The sequence below is a fragment of the Heloderma suspectum genome, chromosome 1 (assembly GCF_057233095.1).
Source record: "Heloderma suspectum isolate Gila_16-S chromosome 1, 16-S_ref, whole genome shotgun sequence".
Taxonomy (NCBI): domain Eukaryota; kingdom Metazoa; phylum Chordata; class Lepidosauria; order Squamata; family Helodermatidae; genus Heloderma; species Heloderma suspectum.
Window position 1 is genome coordinate 380939131 of NC_139458.1, and position 24595 is coordinate 380963725.

The 24595-nt window shown below is 47.3% G+C and overlaps 1 protein-coding gene across 1 annotated transcript in view; it reads left to right on the forward strand.

Moving 5' to 3' along the window:
* The first annotated feature begins 1198 nt into the window (after positions 1 to 1198).
* The window catches only part of LOC146359937 (uncharacterized), a 66255-nt gene continuing 42858 nt past the window's right edge, over positions 1199 to 24595 (forward strand). The window contains exons 1-6 of the mRNA XM_084832409.1: positions 1199 to 2514; positions 6528 to 6587; positions 19431 to 19592; positions 21298 to 21429; positions 21893 to 22081; positions 24159 to 24242. Coding sequence (XP_084688535.1) covers positions 2098 to 2514; positions 6528 to 6587; positions 19431 to 19592; positions 21298 to 21429; positions 21893 to 22081; positions 24159 to 24242 — 1044 coding nt within the window. The 5' untranslated portion in view covers positions 1199 to 2097. The remainder of the gene's footprint in view (positions 2515 to 6527; positions 6588 to 19430; positions 19593 to 21297; positions 21430 to 21892; positions 22082 to 24158; positions 24243 to 24595) is intronic.

Genomic DNA, 24595 nt, shown 5'->3' on the forward strand with positions numbered 1-24595 from the left:
TCCGTTGCTAGGGCAACGCCGGGCACTTCGGGAGAAGGTTCCACCCTCTCCAGCCGCCCGCAATCGACCCCAGGAGGAGAGAGAACCTGTAGCCCTGGCTTGGAAGCCCCCCTGTCCCGGAATCCTCCGTCTAGGCGGGAGGAGGAGGAGAGAAAACACCCCTCGCCACCGCCCCGTGCAGTCTGTCTCCTGCCCTAGAGCCCCGTTCTAGGCTGGGTGGCGGCGGCGGCGGCGTGATAAAACGAAACTTCCATGCCATTCCTGAGGGCTTGCAGTTTAGATCTACACCCCCCCCCCCGCCGCACACGCACTTTGACCCCCTCAAGGAAAATACTTCTCCTGAGGTTGCAGAAAGTTTGCCCCGCCTCTTGTCCTCGGCTTGCAGGTGCCGAAAACTCCCTCACACCCAGCCGCCCCTTGGCCGCTTTGAAAGAGATCCGGCGGAGACTTCAAGCTGGGTCCGGCGCTGGGCTCCTAACGGCAGCAGAAATACAGCAGGCAAAAGTATTTCTCGCCACCGAGAACGTGAGGGGGAAGAGCTTCACCTGCTGAATTTCTGTCGCGCAGCTGCTAAAGGCACAGGAGTCCGGACAGGAAGGGGGGAGTTGCAATCCTAGCTGCTGCTGCGTCTCCTTACGCACTGCATGCGGGGTGCTTGTTCGCCCTTCTCCCGCTTTTTGCGCCCATCCCGTCTTTCTCTGTCCCCCATTTTCCTCTTCCAGCAACTCCAAACTCCCGCAGATGGCGGCGGTTCCCCGGAGCGGAGGAGCTCGCTGTCGTCGTCCCCACCCCGGGCGATAGTGGAAGGCTGCAAGTTTTTTTGGAAGCCGTCTTTTTCCCCTTTGCCCAAGCCGCATTACCTCATGCTAAACAACTCCCTGCCTGAAGGGCTGGGCTAAATATAGGGAGCGGGAGAGAAGAGTTCAGGCTGTGCAAGGAGGGAAGGCTGAGCCCGGAGGGAGAGGAGAGGGGCGACGGCGGGATGCCCCCACCCACGCTGCTGAGGCCGAGCAGGAGGATGCGCCGCTCGCCGCCCCCTCCCGCGGCTTCTGACCCCGCTGTGTGTCTCTGTGCCTCCCCCCGCAGATCCCCGCCCGGCGCAGCATGCCCGCTCCGCTGCTCGCCCTCCTGCTCCTGCGCGCCCTGCTGACCCGCCTGTTGCTCGTGGCTCGCAAGCGCCTCCTGCCGCTGCTTCGGCGCCTGGGGGCCCGCCTGACTTCCCGGCAGTCCCGCGAGGCCGTGCTCACCTGCCTGCTCTGCGTCCTCAACCTGCGCAAGAAGGTGGACGAGGCCTGAGAGGCCAGGCTGGAGGGGGGGAGCCGGCCAAAGAGGGGGGCACCGTCCCCCCCCCCGGGCCACACTGCCAACTTTGCAGGTAGGTAGCACAAGCAGCAGCAGCAGCACCTGTCACCGCCCATGCCGAGACTTTCGAAGTGGAGCGTCCCTGGGCGGGGGAGAGGCGCAGAAGGTCAGCCTGCAAAGAGCTCTTCTCCCGCGGAAGGGGCTGTGAGCTCCTCGTGAGGAGGAGGGCCCTCTTCCTGCCCAAGGAAGAGGGGAGACCAGGGAGCATTCAGCAACTGTCGGGCTCTGGGGAGAAGATTTCATTTCTGATCTCATCTCTCAAGGTCCACCCCCAGACAAACCCTTCCAGCCTCTCGGAATGATTTTCTCCTCTTGGCTTTGAAGCTAGGACCAAGCTCCCACCCACAATCCTGCTCTCGCAGCCTTTTTGTTTTCTGACTGTGCTTTCCCGCACCACTGTTGCTCTGCCCAGAGGCCTGGAATGGTGGCAGTTGTCCTCTTCCTTCGGACATTTCAAAGCGAGCTTCACGTCCAAGAGGGTTCCCAAACGTGGCCCCTTGAGGAGAAGGGCAGGACAGGACCCGTGGGGCAAAATCTCCATCTCTGGGACTCTTGCATGGTGCAAAAGCGGCAGAACCGGAACTTCATCTCTGGGGACTTTGCCCTGGGTTTCATCATCTGTTGCTAGGATTCTTCTTTCTGTTCTGCTGCTTACAGCCAAGCAGTTTGGATTATCAAAGCTTGTGTGACCCCACAGTCTCCTGTGGACCCTGCAGAGCCAATGCTAGGGGAGCAATGTCCGGTGGCACAGCAAGGAAGGTCCAGCCATTCACGATTAGCACCAAGCTTTCCCTACCAAAGTGCTCCTTGGACTTCCCAGGAGATGGCTGTCCCAGCATGCCTATAGCTGCTTTAGATAACCGGGACTTGCACCGAAACCTCAACGAACGTGTGTCTCTGTACCTGGCTCATGCTTCCCCAGTGCCCACTGGAGGTAGGTTTGACAGCCCCAGCCCCATTGAGGAGGTAGACACCAATGAAGACCGTATAAACCGCAACTCGCTATCCCGCTCCATCAAGAAGATCACCCTGTCCAACAGGCACAGGGAACCTGGTCCAGGTGAGGGAGGAATGCTTCGGGGCCCTTCCCAGAACAGCTCTGAGAGGAACTGCAACAACAACAACTGCAGAACAGGAAAGGCACAATTCAAGGTAAGGTCTCTTTTGCTATGTTCTGCCATTCTGCATTCCACCTTTCTGTATTACTTCCTGGCCAGACCTGGCTTCTCCCTGGCTTCATTCATTCATTCATTTATTGTTACATGTATATCCTGTGTTTTTTCCTCCAAGGAACCCAAGGTGGCTTACATAATCTCCCCTCTCCATTTTATCCTCACCAGAACCCTGTGAGGTAGGTCAGGATCAATTTGTGCCCATCGTGTGAGAAGACATCACAAGTAGCCAGAGGGGTGGTTGTGGGGGCCAACATGTGTTTTGAAAGTTTTTTGTAGCTCAACCTTTCCCCCATCTGGCTGTGGAGGAAGACAGACCTCTTGAGAGCTTTGATCACACGAGACTTAAAGAAGCATATTATCCCCCACATCTTAGTAGAAGTAACTAAACAAGGGACAATTGGAGACTATGAGATGATTTTTCCTACAGGGCTAAGGCAGAACAAAGCACCTGTCCTCTCTAACCTGCAACGAAGTCATAATGTACTGCAGTATCTGATAATATTTTTATGCAGATGGATCAATATAATCACCACCACGTTTGTATGTCAGAGGCCCTGAATGGCTCAAGACCCTATTTTGATTATAATGACTTCCATACAGTCCTTCAGAAAACTAGGAATAGAGCCTAACCTAGGGATTTCTAGTTTTGCCTTCTCTTCTATGATACCATTTCTATTCCATTTTGTATCTCTTGGGTTCATCTACCTTTGGGGTTCAGCGTGGGTTGCTTGTGGATAATGTAGTTAGTGAGAAAGCAACTAACTAAGCATGGTGGAACAATAACAGGAAAAGTTACCCATACAATTAGTAAGTATCTAAGTTTCCATTTTCCAGCATGCTTTTTACACAGACATGTCAGTGCCTGGCAGGTTTTGTAAGAAAGTAGTCTGCAGAGTGATGCTGGTATGGGCTTGGAAGTAGTTGAAAGAATTTGTATAGCGTGTGGCAGTAGTACCTGGGCGTTGAATGTAAAGAGGAATTGGATGCTGGTGTAGCCTTCTATTTTTCTAATCCTGATTCTCCATACGGAACTGTGTTGATACTTATAATCCATATCCAGAGCTGCCTTCAGCTCTTGCTCAGAGGGTTTTTTTTTTGGATACACATAGTGCTACCAGTGTCCCTGATTCTGGCTACACCAGTTCCAGATTTGTTTTGTGGAGAGTCTGAAAGCTAATCCCCAGTGTTGCTTCTGCCTAATTGTGTTCTTACTTGAAGTATATGTATAGGAAAGAGGCTGTCATATCTCTGCCTGACAACATATCTTTTCAAACTTTCTAGATGCAAAATTTTGGGGTGTTTGTCTCAGGATCACATCAGATCCATTTGCCCATTACATAGGTGCACCACTTCAGCTGTTTCCTAGCCACTTCTGCACAAGAATTTTAAGCATTCAGGATGTCGCATTAGCATTCAGTTTTGTGAAATTGCTGAAGGCATCCCAATAGGATAAACGGAGGCCGGAGCACTTACTCGGTTTTGAGTGAAGTCAAGATTTTGTCGAGTGTCTCTGTAATGTATGGCAAAGGCATTACCTCACCATGCTATCTCATAGGCTCCAGGGAAAGTATCTTCCAAATTGACCTTGAAATCTTAGCCAAGAATCTGTCTATAAGGCCTTAAATGTTTCCCTGGCATTGAGCCCCATAGGACCCAGACTGGTTCCTCCTTTGGATAGCCAGTGAAGGTTTCTGCCAGTCACTTCTCTGCTGTGACCTCCCACTTTCCAAAGCAATAGAAAGACAAACTCATTTCTTGTCTTCACATGTGCTCCCGGCTGCTGCTTGTTGGATGGGATGAGATATTTGGGGGTGGGAACCCTGCCTCCGCAATCCGAGCAGAGCAGCTCTGCAGGAAGGATGAGATCATCTTGCGCTGACAGCCTTGTTTTCCTGCAGCTGATGGATTGAGGGGGCTTCCTATGTAAATAAAGCACTTATGTCACCTGCAAGCTTATCTCTCATTACTGAGCTCTGGCTGGGGGAAGAGCCAAGTGGGTTGTGGTGGGGAAGATATGTGGACAGGTTTAATTGTGAGCATCTCCGACCACAGGGCACCATGCCCAACAGGGTAACAGCCATTCAGTGTTCCTAACAACCAGCCGTTCCATAAACAGGATAGGAGCAAAGCATCACCTCTTGGACTTATAGGCATTTGGCCGGAAGGGAAGTCTACTTTCTTTGAGCTGCACTTCTCTCAGACAGTTCAGGTCCTTTAAGTCTTATCCAGACAATAAAATACCTAAAACTTTCACATTAGTGTACCTGCCTTCTACCTCTAATTCCAGGGTGGAATATTCTTATTCACATGTAATTTGGAGAAGTCTAGCCCTGCTTCAGGGGTCTAGCTAATACATGTCCAGATTTTTATTTTTTTTTTACTACCACCACCACCACCACCCTGATCTCAGACACATACTCCATCAATGCACAGAGGCAAAGGACAACCTTCAAAGAAACTGTGAAATGGTGATTCATACATTTAAAGAAAACCTCCCCCTCCCCCAAACTAAAGATTTCTGAGCAGCCAACAGTGTGTCTTGGGCTACTGGGTTTTTTTCCACTGTCACTGAGCCTCAAATTTGCAAGGTCCACTAGAAATCTGGGCGCTCCATGGAACTGAGCCATTCAAGGTAATTTAATTTGTCCTGATCAAACCTTTTCACAGAGAAAAATGGCACTTTGGCTGCAGTGCAGTTCATTTCATACCACTTGAAAGTAAGCCCTGTGGGACTTAGTTCCAAGTAAACATGCTTAGGTTTGCACTGTTGGAAGCCCAACAATAATAAAAGAAGCGAAAGTTTATTTGGAAGAGTACAAGATACTGGGTGCTGGAGAAGGTATAAATAAGCAATACAAGAAGTATACATAATCTGGAATTCCTGCATAAAATGCAGTTGTCTGTGAGTGCACTAAAGCACAAGCTGAGCCTATACTTTTTGTCTGAATTCCTGACCCATATCTTGTCAGTGTTCTAATATGCTCACTTAGGGGCTCAGTTTTCATTAGATGCACTGCTGCAATAGCATTTCCCCGTCTTTGTTCTGAATCATGAACTCTGACAAGCAGTTGCATTCCCTGAGTGATGCTCCTGTGCGGCAGTGACATCATCCCCTTTGTTGCTGGCAAGGAAAGTTTCCCAAATCAGCCTTTTCCCCTACCCTACTGAGCCCAGTCATGTACATGATATGTCAACCACTTATTTATTGGCCATTTCTTAGGAATGAGCCAAGCTTGCAACCAGTCTTCACCCAAATGAATGTGTTGGAATAGACAACATAGTTTGAGGTAGGGGTGCTGACTTACTCTTTCGCCACAGAAGTGTGTGGTAGTCTTGTCGATTACCTCCTAATAGAGTTCCTATTCCTAGAGTTAGTGCTTGTGATAGCCAAATGCACACTGATAGCCAAATGTGTGCATTAGGAAGGTACCTTTAACCCTCTGCTGCTAATGGAGGGCAAAATGTTTTGTGGTACTATAGCACTTATTCTTCCAGGTTACATTTAACCATTTTACTCTGTACAAGACCTGCTCATTCCTGTTTCGCCAACCAGGTAGGCTAAACCTTTGGATAAAGATGAAGAATGGTGGGCTGCAGTGGGGGAAGACAGAGAGAGAAAGTCAAACTTCTGTTAGCATGACATTAACCCAATATATTGTAGCCAAATAAAGCATTGGAGGTGATTGCGAGGTGGTCAGCAGATGTCTTCTCTCAGAATGGCTGCCCATGGATTTGTGACACCGAAGCAACGGGTGGAGAACCCTTGTTAAAAGTATGGATCACTGGCCAGCATGGGATCACAAAGCTTATCTCAAAGCCTTATCTGCATGAGACCTTTATGCTACAGTTGGGCAAACATGGTAAAGTCTGTCCATGGAAAATTCTCCTTCACTCTGTCATTGCAGTCTGAATAGCTCAGCTCCTAGCTGCCTAACTATTTATAGTTGGGCAAAGCGGAATCCTCACCTGTTACTTAATTTTCCCTTCTAGGTCTTCCTCAAAAAAGAAGTGGGAATAGAGGAAGAAAAGCAAGAAGCAAGGAAACCCCAGGTAGGTGGCCATTCTTCAGTGGGCAGAGTTGCTCCTCTTCACATGGCATGTTTCTTTATATCCCCTAATTCGGCCTTCCCCAACCAATGTCCATGCTGTTTGGGGCTGATGTGAGTTGTTGTCCAACACATTTGGAGGGCACATGGTTGGGGAAGGCTGCTCTAATTTTTAAGGCCTGTATTTGTGGATCATGGATTATGGTGGAATATTTTGGTTAGTTTGATGGCGTATTAATGCAACTGGTGGAGGTCCTTTATCCTGGAAGGGGCTGGATCTCTTCAGTATGAGAGTGGACTTGAGCAGTCTGTTCAGTCTGTGCCTGCACATGGCACTTCAGTGAACCTTTACATGTCCTCCCTGTCAGTCTCCCGAGTAGTGGAAGACTGGCAGGGAAGGTAGATTAGATATTGCACTGAAACTTGAATTTGGCTCAGTAAGCCTTTCAAACACCCATTGGGTCCAGTCTGGAGCCTGAGAGCTTGTTGGTTACTGGCATTATCTGTGAACCTGGATATCCATGGGCAGAAGTTTCCACCAAACACAGAGAGACCTCTTCCAATATTTGACTTGTATATGATTTCAACAGACTCCAAGTTCAGGCCATTTTCTTCAATTAACTGACCATGGTGTTACCATGGGGTAGCATTGTCTGCTTTAGCCCTCTTCCAAGAATCTCATTTATCAGAGGTACATGAATCTAGAACAAAGAGGAGGGCATTTTCTGTAGTAGCAGCTGAGCTGTGGAAAGTCCTTCCTTATAGAGGTTTGCTTGGCATCTGCATTGCAATCTTTTCAGCCCCAGGCAAAGGCATTTTTATTTACCCAGGCATTTAACTTTGAACGTGTACATTTTAGCTTGTTTTATGATTTCTTTTGTTTTTGTTTTGAGTTATAAATTATCGTACACTTCCCTGGAATCCTAAACAGGATGGAGGGCAATATATAAATGCTATATATATATTAAAAATAGCTGGTAAATGGTGGAGACAGCAATGGCAGGAGCTCAGATTGCCTCTGATGCAGATTGACGTCATCCCTCTGTTGTGTGAACATGTGTTAGGGTTACCCAAGTCCAGGGGATAGGAACATGGGCTTGGATGAGGCAGCATTCTTTGTGACCAATACGATCTCTACTTGGCTGCTCCTTTCTTGCAGAAATGAGTGGTCATCCAAACCTGTGCTCTTGCATTAAGAAGAAACTGCCATACCCTGAGCAACTTCTTAAGACTGAACTCCAAAAGGGTTCATCAGGACAACAAGTGAGAGCATGCAAGAAACACATTTTAGCCATTGTCGGATTCCTTAGAAATTCCTATAGGTGACTCTTAAGTTCAGCCTTCCCCCACCTGGTGCCCTCCAGATGCATTGGGTTGCAACTCCCATAATTCCCAGCCACCATGGGCATTAGCTGTAATGTCACATGCAGACAGGCAAACCTGGTGCTTAACAGATTGTATCCCGCCTCTTTGATCAGGTGAATTTCCCACTAAGGATGTATAGATTTTGTTAGATCTGTTTGGTCTGTGTCTTTTGTCCTGTCATCCGCTCATTGATGGAATTGGATTTTTTTGTACAAGAACTGTGTTCATTTGCAAATTCACACTTCCGTGAATGTGCACTTGTGCAAGAACACACGCAAATCGCCCCCATGCCCCCGTAAGTAAAAAAAATTCCACAAGTCCATGGAATCCATGTGACTTGGAAAAAGCTGGTCCACTCCAGAATCCACAGGTCAGATTTACAGAAATCCAATATCATCTGAATCTGTTGTGGATTTCTCTGGCATCCCTACTACCCACCAATAATACCTCCATCTTAATTGAGCTTCAGTTTCTTGGCCCACATCCTGTCCATTACTGTGCCATCCAGGTATAAAATATTATGCTCAGAAGTGCTCATATTATGTAATAGCAGGAAAAGCACTGCTTAGAGGACAGATGTGCAAATTGTGCACTGATCATGCAGAATGTCCCTTAGACATGTTTGTTTCAATAAAGTAGAGTGTGGCAGGATTGCAACAAGATAGGTATTCTCACTTTTTGTTAAAAGTAAGCCTCAGTAAGTTGTGGGAAGAGGTGACTCTCTGAGTCTTCCAAATTTAACGAAAGGCAAACACAACTATAGAAGATGGCTACATAGTCTCATTTTTGTCCTTGCTATGCCCAAGTCCATATGAGCCTGTAGAGTTCTATAATGATTATATAAGTAACACCTCCAACTACTGTGGGGGAATCTTCACGACAACAGAATGCGAATTGTGTTGGAGTATTACCCGGATATTCATGGAATCAGCTTTGCTCTGTCAGGGTCACACGAAGCAAGATAAGCTGAATGTACCATACCTTTAAAATCTGGTTTTCAGGGGTCATACAGCACTTGAAAGGACCATACTTCCAAGTGGGATGAGGGGAGTAGAACTGAGCTGCTCAACCAATGAGAGAGGCTTGTCCCCTGCCCCCAGTCAAGGCATATACATTATTATGAATGGAGAGCAACTAGTTTTCCCCATGTGTGCAGATTTCCCTGAAGAAGCCAAAATCCCCAGTTCTTAAGTGCAGCATCTGAGGATCCCCCTGAGAGTTTCCCCCCACCCCAATTTTACCCCATTCCAGCAATCTGCTGTGGAGTTATTGCTCCTACCCCTTTTTCCCCAAGTGTGCACTTTTGCCTTGAGAAGCCAAAATCCCCAATTCTTGAGTGCAGCATCTGAAGGCCTCCCCTGAGAACAGCTCAGCCCCTCAGTTTTGCTCCATTCCAGCACTCTGCTGTGGCGTTATTGCTTCTAACCCCCCTCCCTTCTCCCTTTCTCTTCCTCCCTGCTCTCAGTGAGAAACTCTGGTAAACACAAAAGATTGATAAAGTGGGGAAGGGACTTTACATAACAGAGGCACGACTTGAAACTACAGAACATCAAAGAAGCACAGCATCGATTTAAGAGCACATCGGAGAAGCGAAAGAGCACTTTAGGGCGAGTTACTAAAGTTAGTCTTTAACCCTTTCACTGCAGGGGAGTGACATTTATTTCTTACTTCCGTGTAAACATGCACAGAAGGGGGGATACATTAAAGATTAAAAGCAGACTACCTAAGGTGAATGAGTGTCCCCACTACTGCTGTAACATGAGGGGTCTCTGCTGCGCTCCTGGGGATTTTCTCAATGGCAAAAACTACTTCCCCTGGGGAAACAAGAGGGAATGGGGCATCCCACCCCCTTGACCACATCACTGCCCAGTCACAGAGGCATGCCCAGCATTTAATGCAGGGGATGGGACTCATGGCACACTGTGGTAAAACCGCCAGGGAGCCGCTTTCAGTAAAAAAGTTGGAGTAAAAGGAGTTTCAGAAAATGCAGCCTTTAAAGAGGGAAATGGCTGGTTGGCAGCGGATTGGTGACCACGTCATCTGTCATGAAGGAATTCAGACTGCTCTAACTTCGTGCTAAATTGCTCATGAAGACAGCCCCCCAGTGGTGCTGTTCCATGTTTTCAGTGCTTGGTTAAAGTAGTTGGCATGGATCTCATAGAAGCAAATTGCCTTTTAAAAAATTAAGGTTTCCCCCACAGCTCATCTGCACATTATCCATCTATAGAAGTGGGTGGACATGTATACTTAAGGGCTGCCTATTCTGGGATTCCTCCTGGCTCTGTTTAGGCATGCACCAAACATGGGTCGGAATCTAGGGTATGTTCTACTACTACCCAAGCCATATAATGGCTACTTTGTACGTGATGTGGAAGTGGCAGAAGGATACGTTCCAGTGCAACCCTAAGGATGTTTGCATCTGAAGAAGGAAATCTCACTGAATGCAATGGGACTTAATCCCTAAAATGTGTGTCTAGGATTGCAGTCTTAGTAATTCGCACACCGCCTTTCCAAGCTTCTGGGTTCTTGTCTGTAGAGAGAGCTCTGACATCTCTTCTGTGGGCAGATGTGTGCGCTCTACTGCAGCAAGTGCAGCATCTCAACATGTAATCTGGGAGACTTAGCCAGCATAAAGGACCCAGGCAGTGCCAACGACTTGCTTAAGCAGCCTTCTCTGACCTGGTGTTCTCCAGATGTGTTGGACGGCAACTCCCCTGGGTTCTGGGAATTGTAGTTCAACACATCTGGAAGACACCTGGTCAGGGAAGGCTGTTCGCAAGCATCCATAGAAGGTTACTCGTTCCATGGGGACCCTAGCTACAATTTTGAAGGCACACAATAGTGGAAAATGTCAGGGCACTTCTCCTACCTCCTGTCCCTCAAAGGCTGTTCCCCACGATGGCATCTTTTTGTGTCCTTGTGCAAAGTGTCTTCCTTGTTCACTTCCAGCCTCCTTCTTTTCTGCCAGAGAGAAGTGCAAATGAGAAAATTCTGGGGAAAATGTCACAGGAGGAAATGGGGTTACACCTGAGGCAAGTCCACCACCTGGGTTCATTGCAAACACTGAACAGGACACAGCATGGGAAGAGACATCTTCCAACAAATGTAGATCAACTAGGACTCAGTTACCTGTGTTTTGTCTTGTCTCTTTAACGCCGGCTCCTCCTGTACTCGGATTAAATATGGGACTATTCTTGCCTTCTAAATTGTGTCTAACAATGACCAATTTCTGAGGGTTGGCTTAGCTTTTCCAGTCTTTATAGGGAGTCACTTTTCCATTGCAGAAAGATGGCCTCACTGACAACCCTATGCCACTAGCTATTCTCTGTGAACTGTTTCAGTTCACCCTCTCTTGTTTTGGCTCACCTTTATGTTCTGACACTCCTCCATGTCAAGCCTCTAACTTCATTTAGGACTCCCCTGTGGACACACTTATACTAAACGGGTGTGTTTTGGGGAAGGTGATGAGAATTGTCAGCTAGGCATTTTATTCTCTTCCCCACCTGAACTCATGTATATCTTCAGAGAACTGAAATCTCCAGAGATCCTTGGGAAAGGTGGAACTGAACATGAAGCAGGATTGAAACCAGCTTAACTTTGTAGTGTCGATGTGCCCTTAGCATGAACTTGTTTTCACTGAGTCACAACCGCTTTGGGAGGGATATGCACCCAAACCTTAATCTTAAATTTATTGCACTTCTGAGTCATGTATCTCGGCTGTTTTTTCCCCCCTGACTTATACGTCCTCTCCTTGATGATTTTAAGTCTTATTTTGCAAAAGCTCTAAGGTATGTGTGCTGTCAGTGTTCTGCACACAGTAGTGTTAAGCTCCTTGTTCCATACGCTCACCATTTAAGAGCAGCTGGTATTGACCCCCTTTCCTTCAGTGGGATTTCAGATACCATGTTTACAAATTTAGCCCTCTATGGTAGTTTGCAGCTGGACCTTGGGCTGCGCTTGGAAGGAAGCCACTTCTGTAGCTGGCTGACCTTAGCTGTCTTGGAGCGGTGACAGAACATTGCATCAGTGCTGACCGCAAGAACAAAGCTTGGAAGAAATTCAGCATTTCTCCCATTTGATGAGTTACTTAAAATAAGTGTCTTTAGACTGCCTTTGAGGAGTAGGGTCTGAGCTCATTTGCAAGGGAGGCAGGCAGAAAGTCACCCTTTTGTTTCAGGAGCCCTTTTATTTGAGGGTCAGAAGTTTGGAGAAATTTCTTCTGGGCCTGAGGGAGGGGTGGTAGAACAAGATAGCAGCATGAGATGAAGTTAAGGGTAGGACCTTTCCTCTTCTGGAGTGTGTTTTGCTTATGTAGCGCCTCAGTCTTATCTCCGGCGTCTTGACATGGGATCTCCTGGAGAGTTTTAGCTGCAACCTTGCCCCCAGTCATGATCATATGTACTGAGCCAGATGGACCATTCACTCATTATAAGCCATAAGCCAGATGTTGTAGTGAATGGACAATGCAGAAGGCTCAGGGGTTTCAATGACACCAAGTTAGTTGAATGGACCTTCTGACAGCAGAATAAATTTAATTCAGGATTGGCCAGGGAGCTCATATGGGCCACATTCTTGTGCCATGATGCAAGGGACAGATACTATCATGGAACAGAAACTTGCCAAGAAGCAGGAGATACAGCAGATGAATAGGAGGTCAGTCTTTAACATAGTAATGGGGAGCTTAGAAGTTCTGTGCTGGGAGCATTCCAACACAACACGAAGAGGGCAGCCACCTTTGTTTATTCATATTCATATTTTTAACAATAAAGAGGTACGGGGGTGAGGTGTGCTGAACCCTCTTCAGCCCTATGTCACTGTGCATATCATTTGAGGCACTTTCCCTCCAACTCTGCTTACTTCAGGGGCCAGTCTAAACGGAAACACTTTGTGAAGCAATTTGGGCAAAATCCACATTTTCACAGAATCGCATTCACTCTTTCCACAGTGCATGTGGTGCTGTATTCCTCCGCTTTTGCAGTGCATGTGGGAAATGAAGCTGCATTCGTCGTGGTGGGGAGGGTGACTCCCGCCGCAAGTAGAAATGAACGTCAGCAATTGCGTAGGTGTGGGGCAGCCAACGAGTGGAGGCTTGCTCCCCCTCCTTCGCCTGTTCAACCAAGTGCAGTGCAGGACTTACTTATGAGTAGGTGTTCATGACAAACCCTGTATACCCCACATACGCACACACATTTATGAGGGAGACAGACAAGCAGGCAGCCGCTGCTGTCCGGAGACTGAGCAGAATGAGCGGGAATGCAAGAGGTGTTGAGAGTAGAGCGCGCGGAGCTGGCGAGGAGGGAGAGCGGCTAGCAGGTTGTCTTTGATATATATTAATTGCCCATTAAACATGCTCCCCCGCCCCCAACGTGGGCTCGGTGTAGTGCTTCTGAGTACATGTTCATGAAAATCATCCACCCTTTCTTAGCTGCGGCGCTTTGAATGAACAGGCATCCACCATTTCTCAGCTGTGCTCCTTCATAGCTGCACAGTTTCAAAACAACAGGGCTGCCCCCCAACACCCGCCAGCTTGACTATTTAAAGTGAGAGGAAGCGACGTGGAAATGAAAGCAATGAGTTACTTCCGGGTAGACATGTTTACCCTTCTGCTCTCCCCACGCCTCCGCCCCACACTATTTTCCCTTCCACCAGTCAGCGCCGCTTCCACCAGCCTGCGCCAAAGCCGGCTGAGGTCACACAGACTCCCGAACAGCACTGAAACTGCTGTGACAGGAAAATCCAACACAAAATGACTTTGAAAAAAAAAACAGATTTAGGACAAGAAACACCGGGCCAGCTACAGAGAGCAGTGTGCATCATCTGACAATGTCGATTTGGGGGTGGAGTAGAACCGGAGTAAAAGCCCCATGTAGATGGGGCCCAGGAGTACCGGAACTAGATGAGTTCTGCTCACACACACCACTTTTGATGTAAAACATAGATTCTTCGCCTCCTACTTTATGTTAACAGGACAGACACATGAACAAACAAGATGGCTGCCCCTGTCATGTCTAGTTTGGTCCTAAGGGGGCAGTGAGCTGAGGCATATGAGGAAGCATGGAAATGCCAACAGCAAAGTGTGTGTTAAGAGGCTTGGAGTATGAGGCAGTCGCAGTCCTCACCAAGATAGGGTGTTGGGCACCCATCCCTAATGCTTCTCCTGCTCATTTATTTATTTGCTAGTTTGTTGTTGTTTATTTGGACAGTCGCTTCCGACTCTTCGTGACTTCATGGATCAGCCCACACCAGAGCTTCCTGTGGGCCGTTGCCACCCCCAGCTCCCCCAAGGTCGAGTCCGTCACCTTCAGAATATCATCCATCCATCTTGCCCTTGGTTGGCCCCTCTTCCTTTTGCCTTCCACTTTCCCTAGCATCAGCATCTTCTCCAGGGTGTCCTGTCTTCTCATTATGTGGCCAAAGGACTTCAGTTTTGCCTTTAATATCATTCCCTCAAGTGAGCAGTCTGGCTTGATTTCCTGGAGGATGGACTGGTTTGATCTTGCAGTCCGAGGCACTTTCAGAATTTTCCTCCAGCACCACAGTTCAAAAGCATCTATCTTCCTTCGCTCAGCCTTCCTTATGGTCCAGCTCTCGCAGCCATAGGTTACTATGGGGAATACCATTGCATTCACCATGCGGACCTTTGTTGTCAGTGTGATGTCTCTGCTCTTCACTATTTTATCAAGATTTGTCATTGCTGTCCTCCCAAGAAGTAAGCGTCTTCTGATCTCCTGGCTGCAGTCAGCGTCTGCAGTAATCTTCGCGCCTAGAAAGACAAAGTCTGTCACTGCCTCCACGTTTTCTCCCTCTATTTGCCAGTTATCAATCCAGCTGGTTGCCATAATCTTGGGTTTTTTTTAGGTTTAACTGCAACACAGCTTTTGCACTTTCTTCTTTCACCTTCGTCATGAGGTTCCTCAGCTCCTCCTCGCTTTCAGCCATCAAAGTGGTATCATCTGCATATCTGAGATTGTTCATATTTCTTCCAGCAATTTCAACTCCAGCCTTGGATTCATCAAGCCCAGCACGTCGCATGATGTGTTCTGCATACAGGTTGAATAGGTAGGGTGAGAGTATACAACCCTGCTGTACTCCTTTCCCAATCTTAAACCAGTCCGTTGTTCCATAGTCTGTTCTTACCGTTGCTACTTGGTCGTTATACAGATTCCTCAGGAGGCAGCCAAGATGACTTGGTATCCCCATACCACCAAGAACTTGCCACAATTTGTGATGATCCACACAGTCAAAGGCTTTAGAATAGTCAATAAAACAGAAATAGATGTTTTTCTGAAACTCCCTGGCTTTCTCCATTATCCAGCGGATATTGGCAATTTGGTCTCTAGTTCCTCTGCCTTTTCTAAACCGTGCTTGTACATCTGGCAATTCTCGTTCCATGAATTGCTGGAGTCTACCCTGCAAGATCTTGAGCATTACTTTACTGGCATGTGAAATAAGTGCCACTGTTCAATAGTTTGAACATTCTTTGGTGCTTCCCTTTTTTGGTATGGGGATATAAGTTGATTTTTTCCAATCTGTTGGCCATTCTTGTGTTTTCCAAATTTGCTGGCATATGGCATGCATCACCTTGACAGCATCATCTTGCAAGATTTTAAACAGTTCAGCTGGGATACCGTCATCTCCTGCTGCCTTGTTATTAGCAATGCTTCTTATGGCCCATTCAACCTCACTCTTCAGGATGTCTGGCTCTAGCTCACTGAACACACCGTCAAATCTATCCCTGATATTATTATCTTTCCTATACAGAACTTCCGTATATTCTTGCCACCTTTTCTTGACCTCTTCTGCTTCTGTTAGGTCCTTGCCATCTTTGTTTTTGATCATACCCATTTTTGCCTGGAATTTACCTCCGATGTTTCTAATTTTCTGGAAGAGGTCTCTTTTCCTTCCTCTTCTGTTATCTTCTTCCGCTTCCACACATTCCTTGTTTAAAAATAATTCCTTATCTCTTCTGGCTAACCTCTGGAATTTTGCATTTAATTGGGCATATCTCCCCCTATCACTGTTGCCTTTTGCTTTCCTTCTTTCTTGGGCTGCTTCCAGTGTCTCAGGAGACAGCCATCTTACCTTCTTGGTTTTCTTTTTCTTTGGGACGTTTTTTGTTGCCGCCTCCTGAACAATGTTGCGAACTTCTGTCCATAGTTCTTCCGGGACCCTATCTACTAAATCTAGTCCCTTAAATCTATTCTTCACCTCCACTGCATATTCATTAGGAATATTAGTGAGCTCATATCTAACTGATCTGTGGGTCTTCCCTATTCTCTTTAGTCTGATTCTAAACTGTGCAATAAGAAGTTCGTGATCTGAACTACAGTCAGCTCCAGGTCTTGTTTTTACCAACTGCATATATGTCCGCCACCTTTGGCTACAAAGCATGTAGTCAATCTGATTTCGGTGTCGACCATCTCGTGAAGTCCATGTATAAAGTCATCTCTTAGGTTGTTGGAAGAGAGTGTTTGTTATGCACAGTGAGTTGTCTTGGCAAAATTCTATCAGCCTATGTCCTGCTTCATTTTGTTCTCCCAGACCATGCTTCCCTGTAATTCCAGGTGTCGTTTGGCTACCCACCTTAGCATTCCAGTCTGTAATGAAAATAACATCTTTGTTTGGCGTACTATCCAGTAGGTGCTGCAGATCCTCATAGAACTGATCTGCTTCTTCAGTATCTGTGGTTGGGGCGTATATTTGGATCACTGTGATGTTAAATGGCTTACCCTGAATTCGAATTGAGATTATTCTGTCATTTTTTGGATTGTATCCAAGCACTGCTTTAGCCACTTTATTATTAATTATGAAGGCTACTCCATTTCTTCTGTGGTCCTCTTGTCCACAGTAGTAGATCTGGTGGTCATTTGATGTGAAGTGGCCCGTTCCCGTCCATTTCAGTTGACTGACACCCAAAATGTCTATATTTAATCTTGACATCTCCCCAATAACCACATCGAATTTGCCCTGGCTCATAGATCTTACATTCCAGGTTCCTATGGCGTGTTGATCTTTAGAACATCGGATCAGGTTATCCCATCCCAAACAGTGGGTAACTCCCTCAACCTGCTTCTCCCAAAATCATTGGCCTTGGAAAGCCAACTGTAATCAAGAAATCTTGCATTGTTTCTGGAAGATGCTCGTCCCTGGCTGCCTCTTGGAAGTTGTTGGACTGTCCAGGGGCAGCCACTGAGAATGCCTTTCTGAGTGTCACATTCATTATAGGTTGGATCAAGATTTAGGTGCAGACAACAGGGTTGCAGGAAGCTGGTTTTCCTATTCCTCCTCTCCATGACAGCTCCTCCAACCCCCTGAAAATGTTACACAGACGGTCAGAGGACCCTGCTGAATGGGGTGAACTATGGTGCGGAGGGGAGGGGAATCTCCGAAAACTGGGCAGAGGCACCTTCCATCAGTGGAAGGCAGATCCTGGATCCAACCCAGTAAGTTTAAATGGACACTCTATGACAGTTCTTACAGATCATGGCAGATGAAATGGAAGGGTGGAGAAGGTTTCTGAGGGCCAAAACAGACGTTACCTTACATTCATATCTCCCAGCTACATCTGTTTTCATTTTTACTCTAGAGTAGGTGCAGACCTGATCCAAGTTAAGACCCTAGTGTGGGGATAGGGGGCCTCTTAAGATCCGGATTGGGCCCCCCGTGTCTACTCTATAGCAAAATTGGAGAGAGAGATAGGTGCCGCTGCTAGATGTTTAAAGTAATGTCTGTTTTGGCCCTCAGGAGTATTAGGCCATGGGCATTTAGGGCTTTATGGATTGTAAGCAGTATCTGAACCAGAAGGCATCAGGGAGCCAAAGAGATAGATTGCTGGCCTCCGTGTATCTTCCAAAGAGTTGACCAGAAGGACTGTGGAAATGTATCTTCTGTGTTTACTTCTGTATAGTGCATCATGCTAAGGCTGAAGTAATTTAAGGACTATGGAGAAGTGTAGATTGACTAAGCACCTGTGAGGGCCAGATCCTCAGCTGTTATTAACTATGGTGGCTCCCTGAGGTAGAGGCACAGGAAAAAAAGGAAAGTAAACCAGAAAGAAAGTGAGAGCCTTTTAAGCCCTCTGTGATAGAAAAAATTACTGTATTAATCAATTTTAAAATGTATTCCAACAAATCCATACAAATAAAACACCTGTTGAAAGGTATTAGGCATAAGATCATTTGCAAGTAAAAAAAAATCATGCCTTCATTGAGAACTTTCTCTTTCCAGTAAAACACGATAGTTGGACTTAAGTCTTCAGGGTCAACAATACCCCACAATATAAAGTACATAAACCTACAACAGCAGTGTGCAGAATCTGAAACAACGGTTTTTAAATTAATAAACCTATTGTGCCATTAACAAACATATAACATAGATATATCAGTTATATAAGTACAACAGTGCAATTATGAGTTGTAAATAACTTGTAGCAACAGCAAATCTCACAGACCTGCAGCCATGGCACATGCTACTTGAGCAGACAGTGCACAATCACTATGTATCACAACTGCATGAGTAGTACAGACAGAACAGTTACATGCTGCACATTGTCATTGTGTCAACCAAAGAGATGACACTTGCCCTCTTTTCTGGTGTCAGTAGTGGCAGGCCCTACCAGTTCTGAGGCTGACTGGCTTCATGTCCCAGACAAACTGAATGTGTTCTTAGACTCAAACCAGGGTTTGATCAACTCCAGATCCAGGTCTGCTAAGAATATACATCTTTTGGGATGTTCTCTCCATTGTGCATTGTTTAGTTTCCAAACAACATAGTCGTTTAAGCAGGCAATGTCTTGGTTTGCACATAAGACTAATCCATGGTTTATTTAGCCTATGGTTAACCCATGGTTTGTTGCCCTACCGAGTTTGTGTGGCAGATGACTGAACAAATCATGGTTTGTTTTCTCAGTTCCTGGGATGATTGGTTGTTGAATTGGGCAAGGGTAGGATTGGGAATAACTCACTCAGGGTACATCCAGACAGAGGGCTTGTAAAGCTACCGATCAGAAGGCATTGTGTAGCAATTCTGCTTATTATTCTTAATGGCTTTTCTGTGGTAAAAAAAAAAGAAGCTGTGGGAAAACATGGGAGGATTACAAGTGGAAGACATTATTGCCTAGATCTGTAAAAGTCTGTAAATGAAACAGGGTGATGGTGCTATAAAAGCCTCATTTGGAAGCACCCTCACACACCTTGTAAAGGCATGTCATGTACAGTGGGACAAACACTGTGCACCTAGCACGTAGTAATAATGTATTAGATTGGTATGACGGTCTTACACTGATTTGGACAACTATGCAGCAACACATAGCTTTAGGATTGGGTATTTAAGGATCAGTGGTGCCATTTTGTACCCCAAGCCAGCTTTGATTTCGGAACTAAAGATCAATTGGGACATCACTGCTCCCCTTTCATCTGGCTCAGGGCAAATCCACACAAACTAACCACCTCTCTCTCTCTCTCCCCCCCCCCGCCCCCACCAGATTGCAGGCTGTGCTGCTGCAATCCCATGGAAGGAGGGTGTCAAGAACACAGAGGCAGGCGGGGTCGTGGGGCTGAAACCGTGCATCCAGAGCAGCAGAGGGCTGGCAGACCTTTCCATATGGAGCCCTCTCAAAGCTCAGTTCAACTGTGATGTGGTGCAGGTAAAGGAAAAATTTGGCAAAGGAAGAAATTGGCTTCATCATCTCTGTGGGGGCAGGACTGTGGAAGGCCATGTTCTGCTCCTCTTTCCAAAAGTGCAACAGGGAGGAAGGGAGAGCAGCGTTTTCATTGCCAAAGGTCTTTCCTCTATTAGAGCGAGGGGACATGCAGACGGAAGGAGACAAGCTTCTTTGGCTAGAGGGAGGCTTTTGTTATGGCATGAGGTCATCCTTGGCAGCCTCTCTTTAGGACAAAGGACCAGAGGACAGTAGGCCAATCCACAGAAATCTGATTTCTTTCCCATCTCTTTGAAGGAAACGGGGCACAAAATAGCCTCATGGAGGGAGGGCTGGGTGGTAGTTCTTAAAATATACATATAAACATTTGAACATAGGCAGGGCTGTACAGTCTTTTGTCATGTGACTTCACAACAACCCTGTGAGGCAGGTGGCTATTATTTCTGTAAGGCAGGGGTACTCGAACCATTTTGAGCTTGGGGGCTGGATTTCCCCTCCCCCAGGCCCACCACAGCCTGGACAACATCAGGGGTTGTGGCCCCGCCTCTGATGTCACGTCATTGCCCCATCCTGTTTTTGTTTTTTCCTTTCATGCTGGGAGAGGCACAGAGTTCCGTGGCTCCTCACAGCGTGGAGAAAAGTCCTTGCTCCCCGTGGGAAGTTACTTGGCCCACGGGAGGGTCCGTGAGCCAGATTGGGGAGCCCAGTGGGCTGGAGGTTATGCACCCCTGTTATAAGATCCCAGGAGACTTGAACCAGGGACTTTAGCAGTGGGACTCAGCTACGTTCCTCTTTGCACCACCATGCTAGCTTGCCTTGGTAGCAGGAACTGCTGGCCGCCTCTCTACAGCCAGTTCAGCATGGGTCAGGTGGCACAAAGGACTAGTTGTGTTCCACTTACTCCTGCAGTGTTGCTAATTCTTGCCTAGCTCTTCAGTGTGAGCAATCCAAGGCCCAGACAAAGATTGAGCTTCTGGACTGCTCATTCCGGTTGGTTTGCCTGCCTGCCTGCCTGCTTTCCAGCTGTTCCTGATCCTGAAGCTCTGGCTTAAGAAGCACACAGCAAAAGCATGTCTGGATGTATCCATCAAAGTGAACAGCGTGGCTCTGAGCTCAATAGCTGAAGAGCAACATCGATTAGTAATTCATGGTGAGAAATGAAAAGGCTGAGGAAATTATGGTTATTTCTCGTTTACATTTGCACCACTTGGTCACTTGATGGTTGACGCGTCTAGATAGCATGTGTTTTGATATATGGCTCTGATTACATGCATGTGCTCAGTTCTCATCACTGAGCACATGACCCAGACATCCAGGACAGATCTGTGGAGAGTGTGCTTGCTCAAAGTAGTTTCCTCTAGGAGGGGAATGTAGGAAGGTGCCTTACGCCAGGTCAGACTATTTGATCATCTAGCCCAATATTGTTGCCTCTGACTGGCAGTGGCTTTCCTGGTTCTACCCCATCACCTGCAACCTAATCATTTTAACTTGAGATGCCAGCAATTGAATTGGGGACCTCTGCCTGCAAAGCACGTCCTCCATTGCAGAAGGTCTCTGATTCAGTTGCTGACAGCTCGAGTTCAAATGGTCAGGTTGCAGGTGATGAGGGAAGAGCTCTGGCTGAGAGCTGAGTGCTTTTCCCAGCTGCTTGCCCAGTTTCCATTGTCTTGGTGTTTTTTCTCTGTTTCAGGCTGAGAAATGGGTGCAAGGGAAACTCCGAGACCTGAAGGATGGTTGTGGTATTCAGGAATGGGAGTGGGTGGCTCAGACCCTACAAAGAGACATGAAGGACTTTGAGAACACCATGATCAAACTGAACCAGGTATAACGAGGTCTCTGGACAACCCTTTAGCCTGTTAGGTTGCAGACCCTTTAGGTTGCAGACCCATGAAAAGAGACCTGAATCCTAATAACATACAAAGAACCCTGCTGGATCAGACCAAGGGTCCTTCTAATCCAGCATTCTGTTCACACAGTAGCCAACCACCTGTCAACTGGGAACAAGCAGGACACAAGGGCAACAGCACCCTCCCTAGCAACTGGTGTGTGTAACCATACTTCCTCTGATAGTGGAGGTAGCATAGAGACATCAAGACTAGTAGCCAGTTATAGCCTTCTCCTCCTCCTGTTCACACTTGCTCCCTCTTCTGTAGCGAAGCATTTATGGCTGCCTTCAGGTGCATCTTTGCATTTCCTCCAGTTTTGCACACAGTCAGTGGAGCAGCAGAATGAGATGGTTGTAGAACCAGCATCTTCAGTATGTTTCTTTCCCATTTGTACCACAGATGGGTGAGCAGCTCCTGGTCCAGCCAAATCCTGACGCAGAGATAGCCAGGCGACTGCAGACCCTGCGGGAGCAATGGCAAATGCTGAAACAGACGGCAGCAAATCAGAGCAAAGCAGTGGGCGGGCTCAGGAGCCTACAAGAGTTCAACCAGAAAGCTGAGCAACTAGAAGCTTGGATTAGGCAGAAGGTACATGTCAAGGACAAGCAGGGCAAAGGCCAGACAGTGAGAGCCCCAGATGGCCTTTCCTGAGGCCTGCCTAAAGCATTTGGAAACAGGAATTCTATACTGGTGCCTTATGACCCACTAGGACAGGGATGAGCAGCATCCTTTGGGTTGTGGGCCACTGGCCACGGGCACTTCCAGCACGGGCGCACATATGGGGGGAGCCTTTATCTTCACCTTCTTGGGGAAAGAAGGGAAGGTGGGAAAGAAGACATGGGGGGCATGTCTCCTCCTGCACCCTCTTTCCCAGCACTCTCAGGAAACGGCTGATGGGTGGGCTGTTGGGGGCCTGATTCTGCTGGGAAACAGAGCATGCAAAAAGTCTCATCCCTCCCTGCCCTTTTCCCAGCAGAATCTGCCTCTGCCAGCAATGTCAGCTTGCAAAGGGCGGCCGAGGTAACACTGCTCAGGTGCTCCCTGGCAATTTTGCAGTGAGACAGGGCAACCCATGGTGGGCTGCAGGTAAGCCCTTGGGGGCTGTATGCAGCCCGTGAGCTGTGTGTTGCCCGCCCCCGCAGTAGGATCTGGAGAGTTTTCTTCCTCCATCACCATCATCTACTAGTTGGTTTTCTCATCTTTAGGGGCTGTCAGGGCTGTCACAGTTAGGAATTGCACTCCCACCTTTTCCCTCAAATTTCTTTTGTTGTTGTGGGTTTTCAGCAGGTAACTAGATTTGGGGCTGAGTAGGAATCCTCACCCCTTGCTTTCCCTGTAGTGAACGGTTTGGTTAATCACTCTTGGTTGCATCACCTGGTAACTATGAGGGCATCTTCTGGGGAGCCCCTACTCTTTGCTTGTGGCAAACCATTTTCTGGGTTACATTTGCCAGCCTGTGAGTGGCTGTGGCTAGTTGACTGCTCCTGCCTTCGTGCAGGGGTTGGGCTGGATGCCCTTTCATTCCTTCCAGCTCTGTGACACTTTAGTCTGCCAACCCCTGCGCTTAATATTACCAGTAAGTCAAGCACGTGGCTTTTCCACAGGGTATAGAAGCCACCTTTGGACACCCTCCATATGACACGTATAAGCTTATAGTGAGGGCTGGTTTCTATGCACAGCAATATGAAACAGGAATGCACCTTTTGCCATCTTGCAGGTGTTGGAACATAGAGGGATTTAAGGTGCCCGGAGTCAATTTCTCCCCAGAGCTAAATACTGTTATTGGTCAGGCTCTGCTGAAAATCTACCCATCGAATCAACTCAATAGAACTTGGTGAACCTGAGCTTTCATTTAAAAGAAAGCACTTTTTATGCCTTCATGACTGTGAAGAAAAGGTTGGGAGGATATGGAAAGTGACTGTTGAAGGCTCAGGAACCAGAGCAGGGGCTAGAAGAGGTTTTTGGACCTCAGGGAGTGTAGCTTCAATGCCCTTCACGTGGCATCTGTTGCTTTCTCTCTCCCCTGACTCTACCTACCATCTAACATCAGTCTCCATGCTCTCGGCGCTTTCCTCACATCCATTCCTTGACAGAAATCTCAAATTCCATGGAATCCTAAGTGTTAGGGGAGGGGAGAGAAGAGAACAGTCCCCCAACAAAAATATTATCAAGCTTATTTGATCTGCATAATTTCTGTTGATCTCAGAATTTGGGTTTCCTTGATCTACAAGGGGGGTGTCGAACCTTGGGCTCACAGGTCAAATCCAGCCCATGTGGGGTCCCGATCTGCCCTTCTGGGGTTCCCCGGATGGCCACGCCCATTCCCTCCAAGTGCTGATCGTTTTGCCAGGTTTTGCATTTGTTCCTCATTCTAAAAGTTTGAAATACCTTTCCAAAAGCTTCGTTATTGGCAGCAAGGTAAAATATGGTGGTATATCTTTAATGGCCCTGATCTCCACTGGAATACTGCCTCCAAGAGCTTCTCCAAAACTGAATTTTGCCCTCAGGCCGAAAGAGGCTTGACACCCCTGGTCGACAATTTCAAATCTTGTGTATATCTTGAAGCAATACTTGCATCCCTTAGGACTGGCGGGTGGTTGTAACATTGTAGCCACTGTAACGTCCAGGATCTCCATATACTAATCATCTCTGTCCTGTCCTCTAGGAAGAGAAACCATTGCTAGCCACCCTGCTGCAAGAGAATGAGGATAAGATTCAGCTTACCCGACGCATCCTTGACCTAAAACAGGTGACCATCTTTCTGACAGTCCTACGGACCTCTGCGCTCTGTACGGTATTCGAAAGATGCATCTGGACAGTGCTGCTTTTCCTGGGGCAGTTGCAGATGGACTTTGCATCCTACCTCAGATGATCTAAATGGCATTGCAGCTTATGAATCTGGGTCCCAGTGAGGCAGCAAGGTAGTAGCCTAGTTCAGTCTTTGGTCGCATTCTGCAGCTGCTGCCTGCATGGAGAACAAAGGTTGAAAAGCAAAGATTTCAACCCTTACATACTCACTGGATAGTAATACTATTTTCTCTCAACCCACTCTTCTCCTCTCCCATCTGCAGTTTGGGAATAACAATACTTGGCCTGTATCAC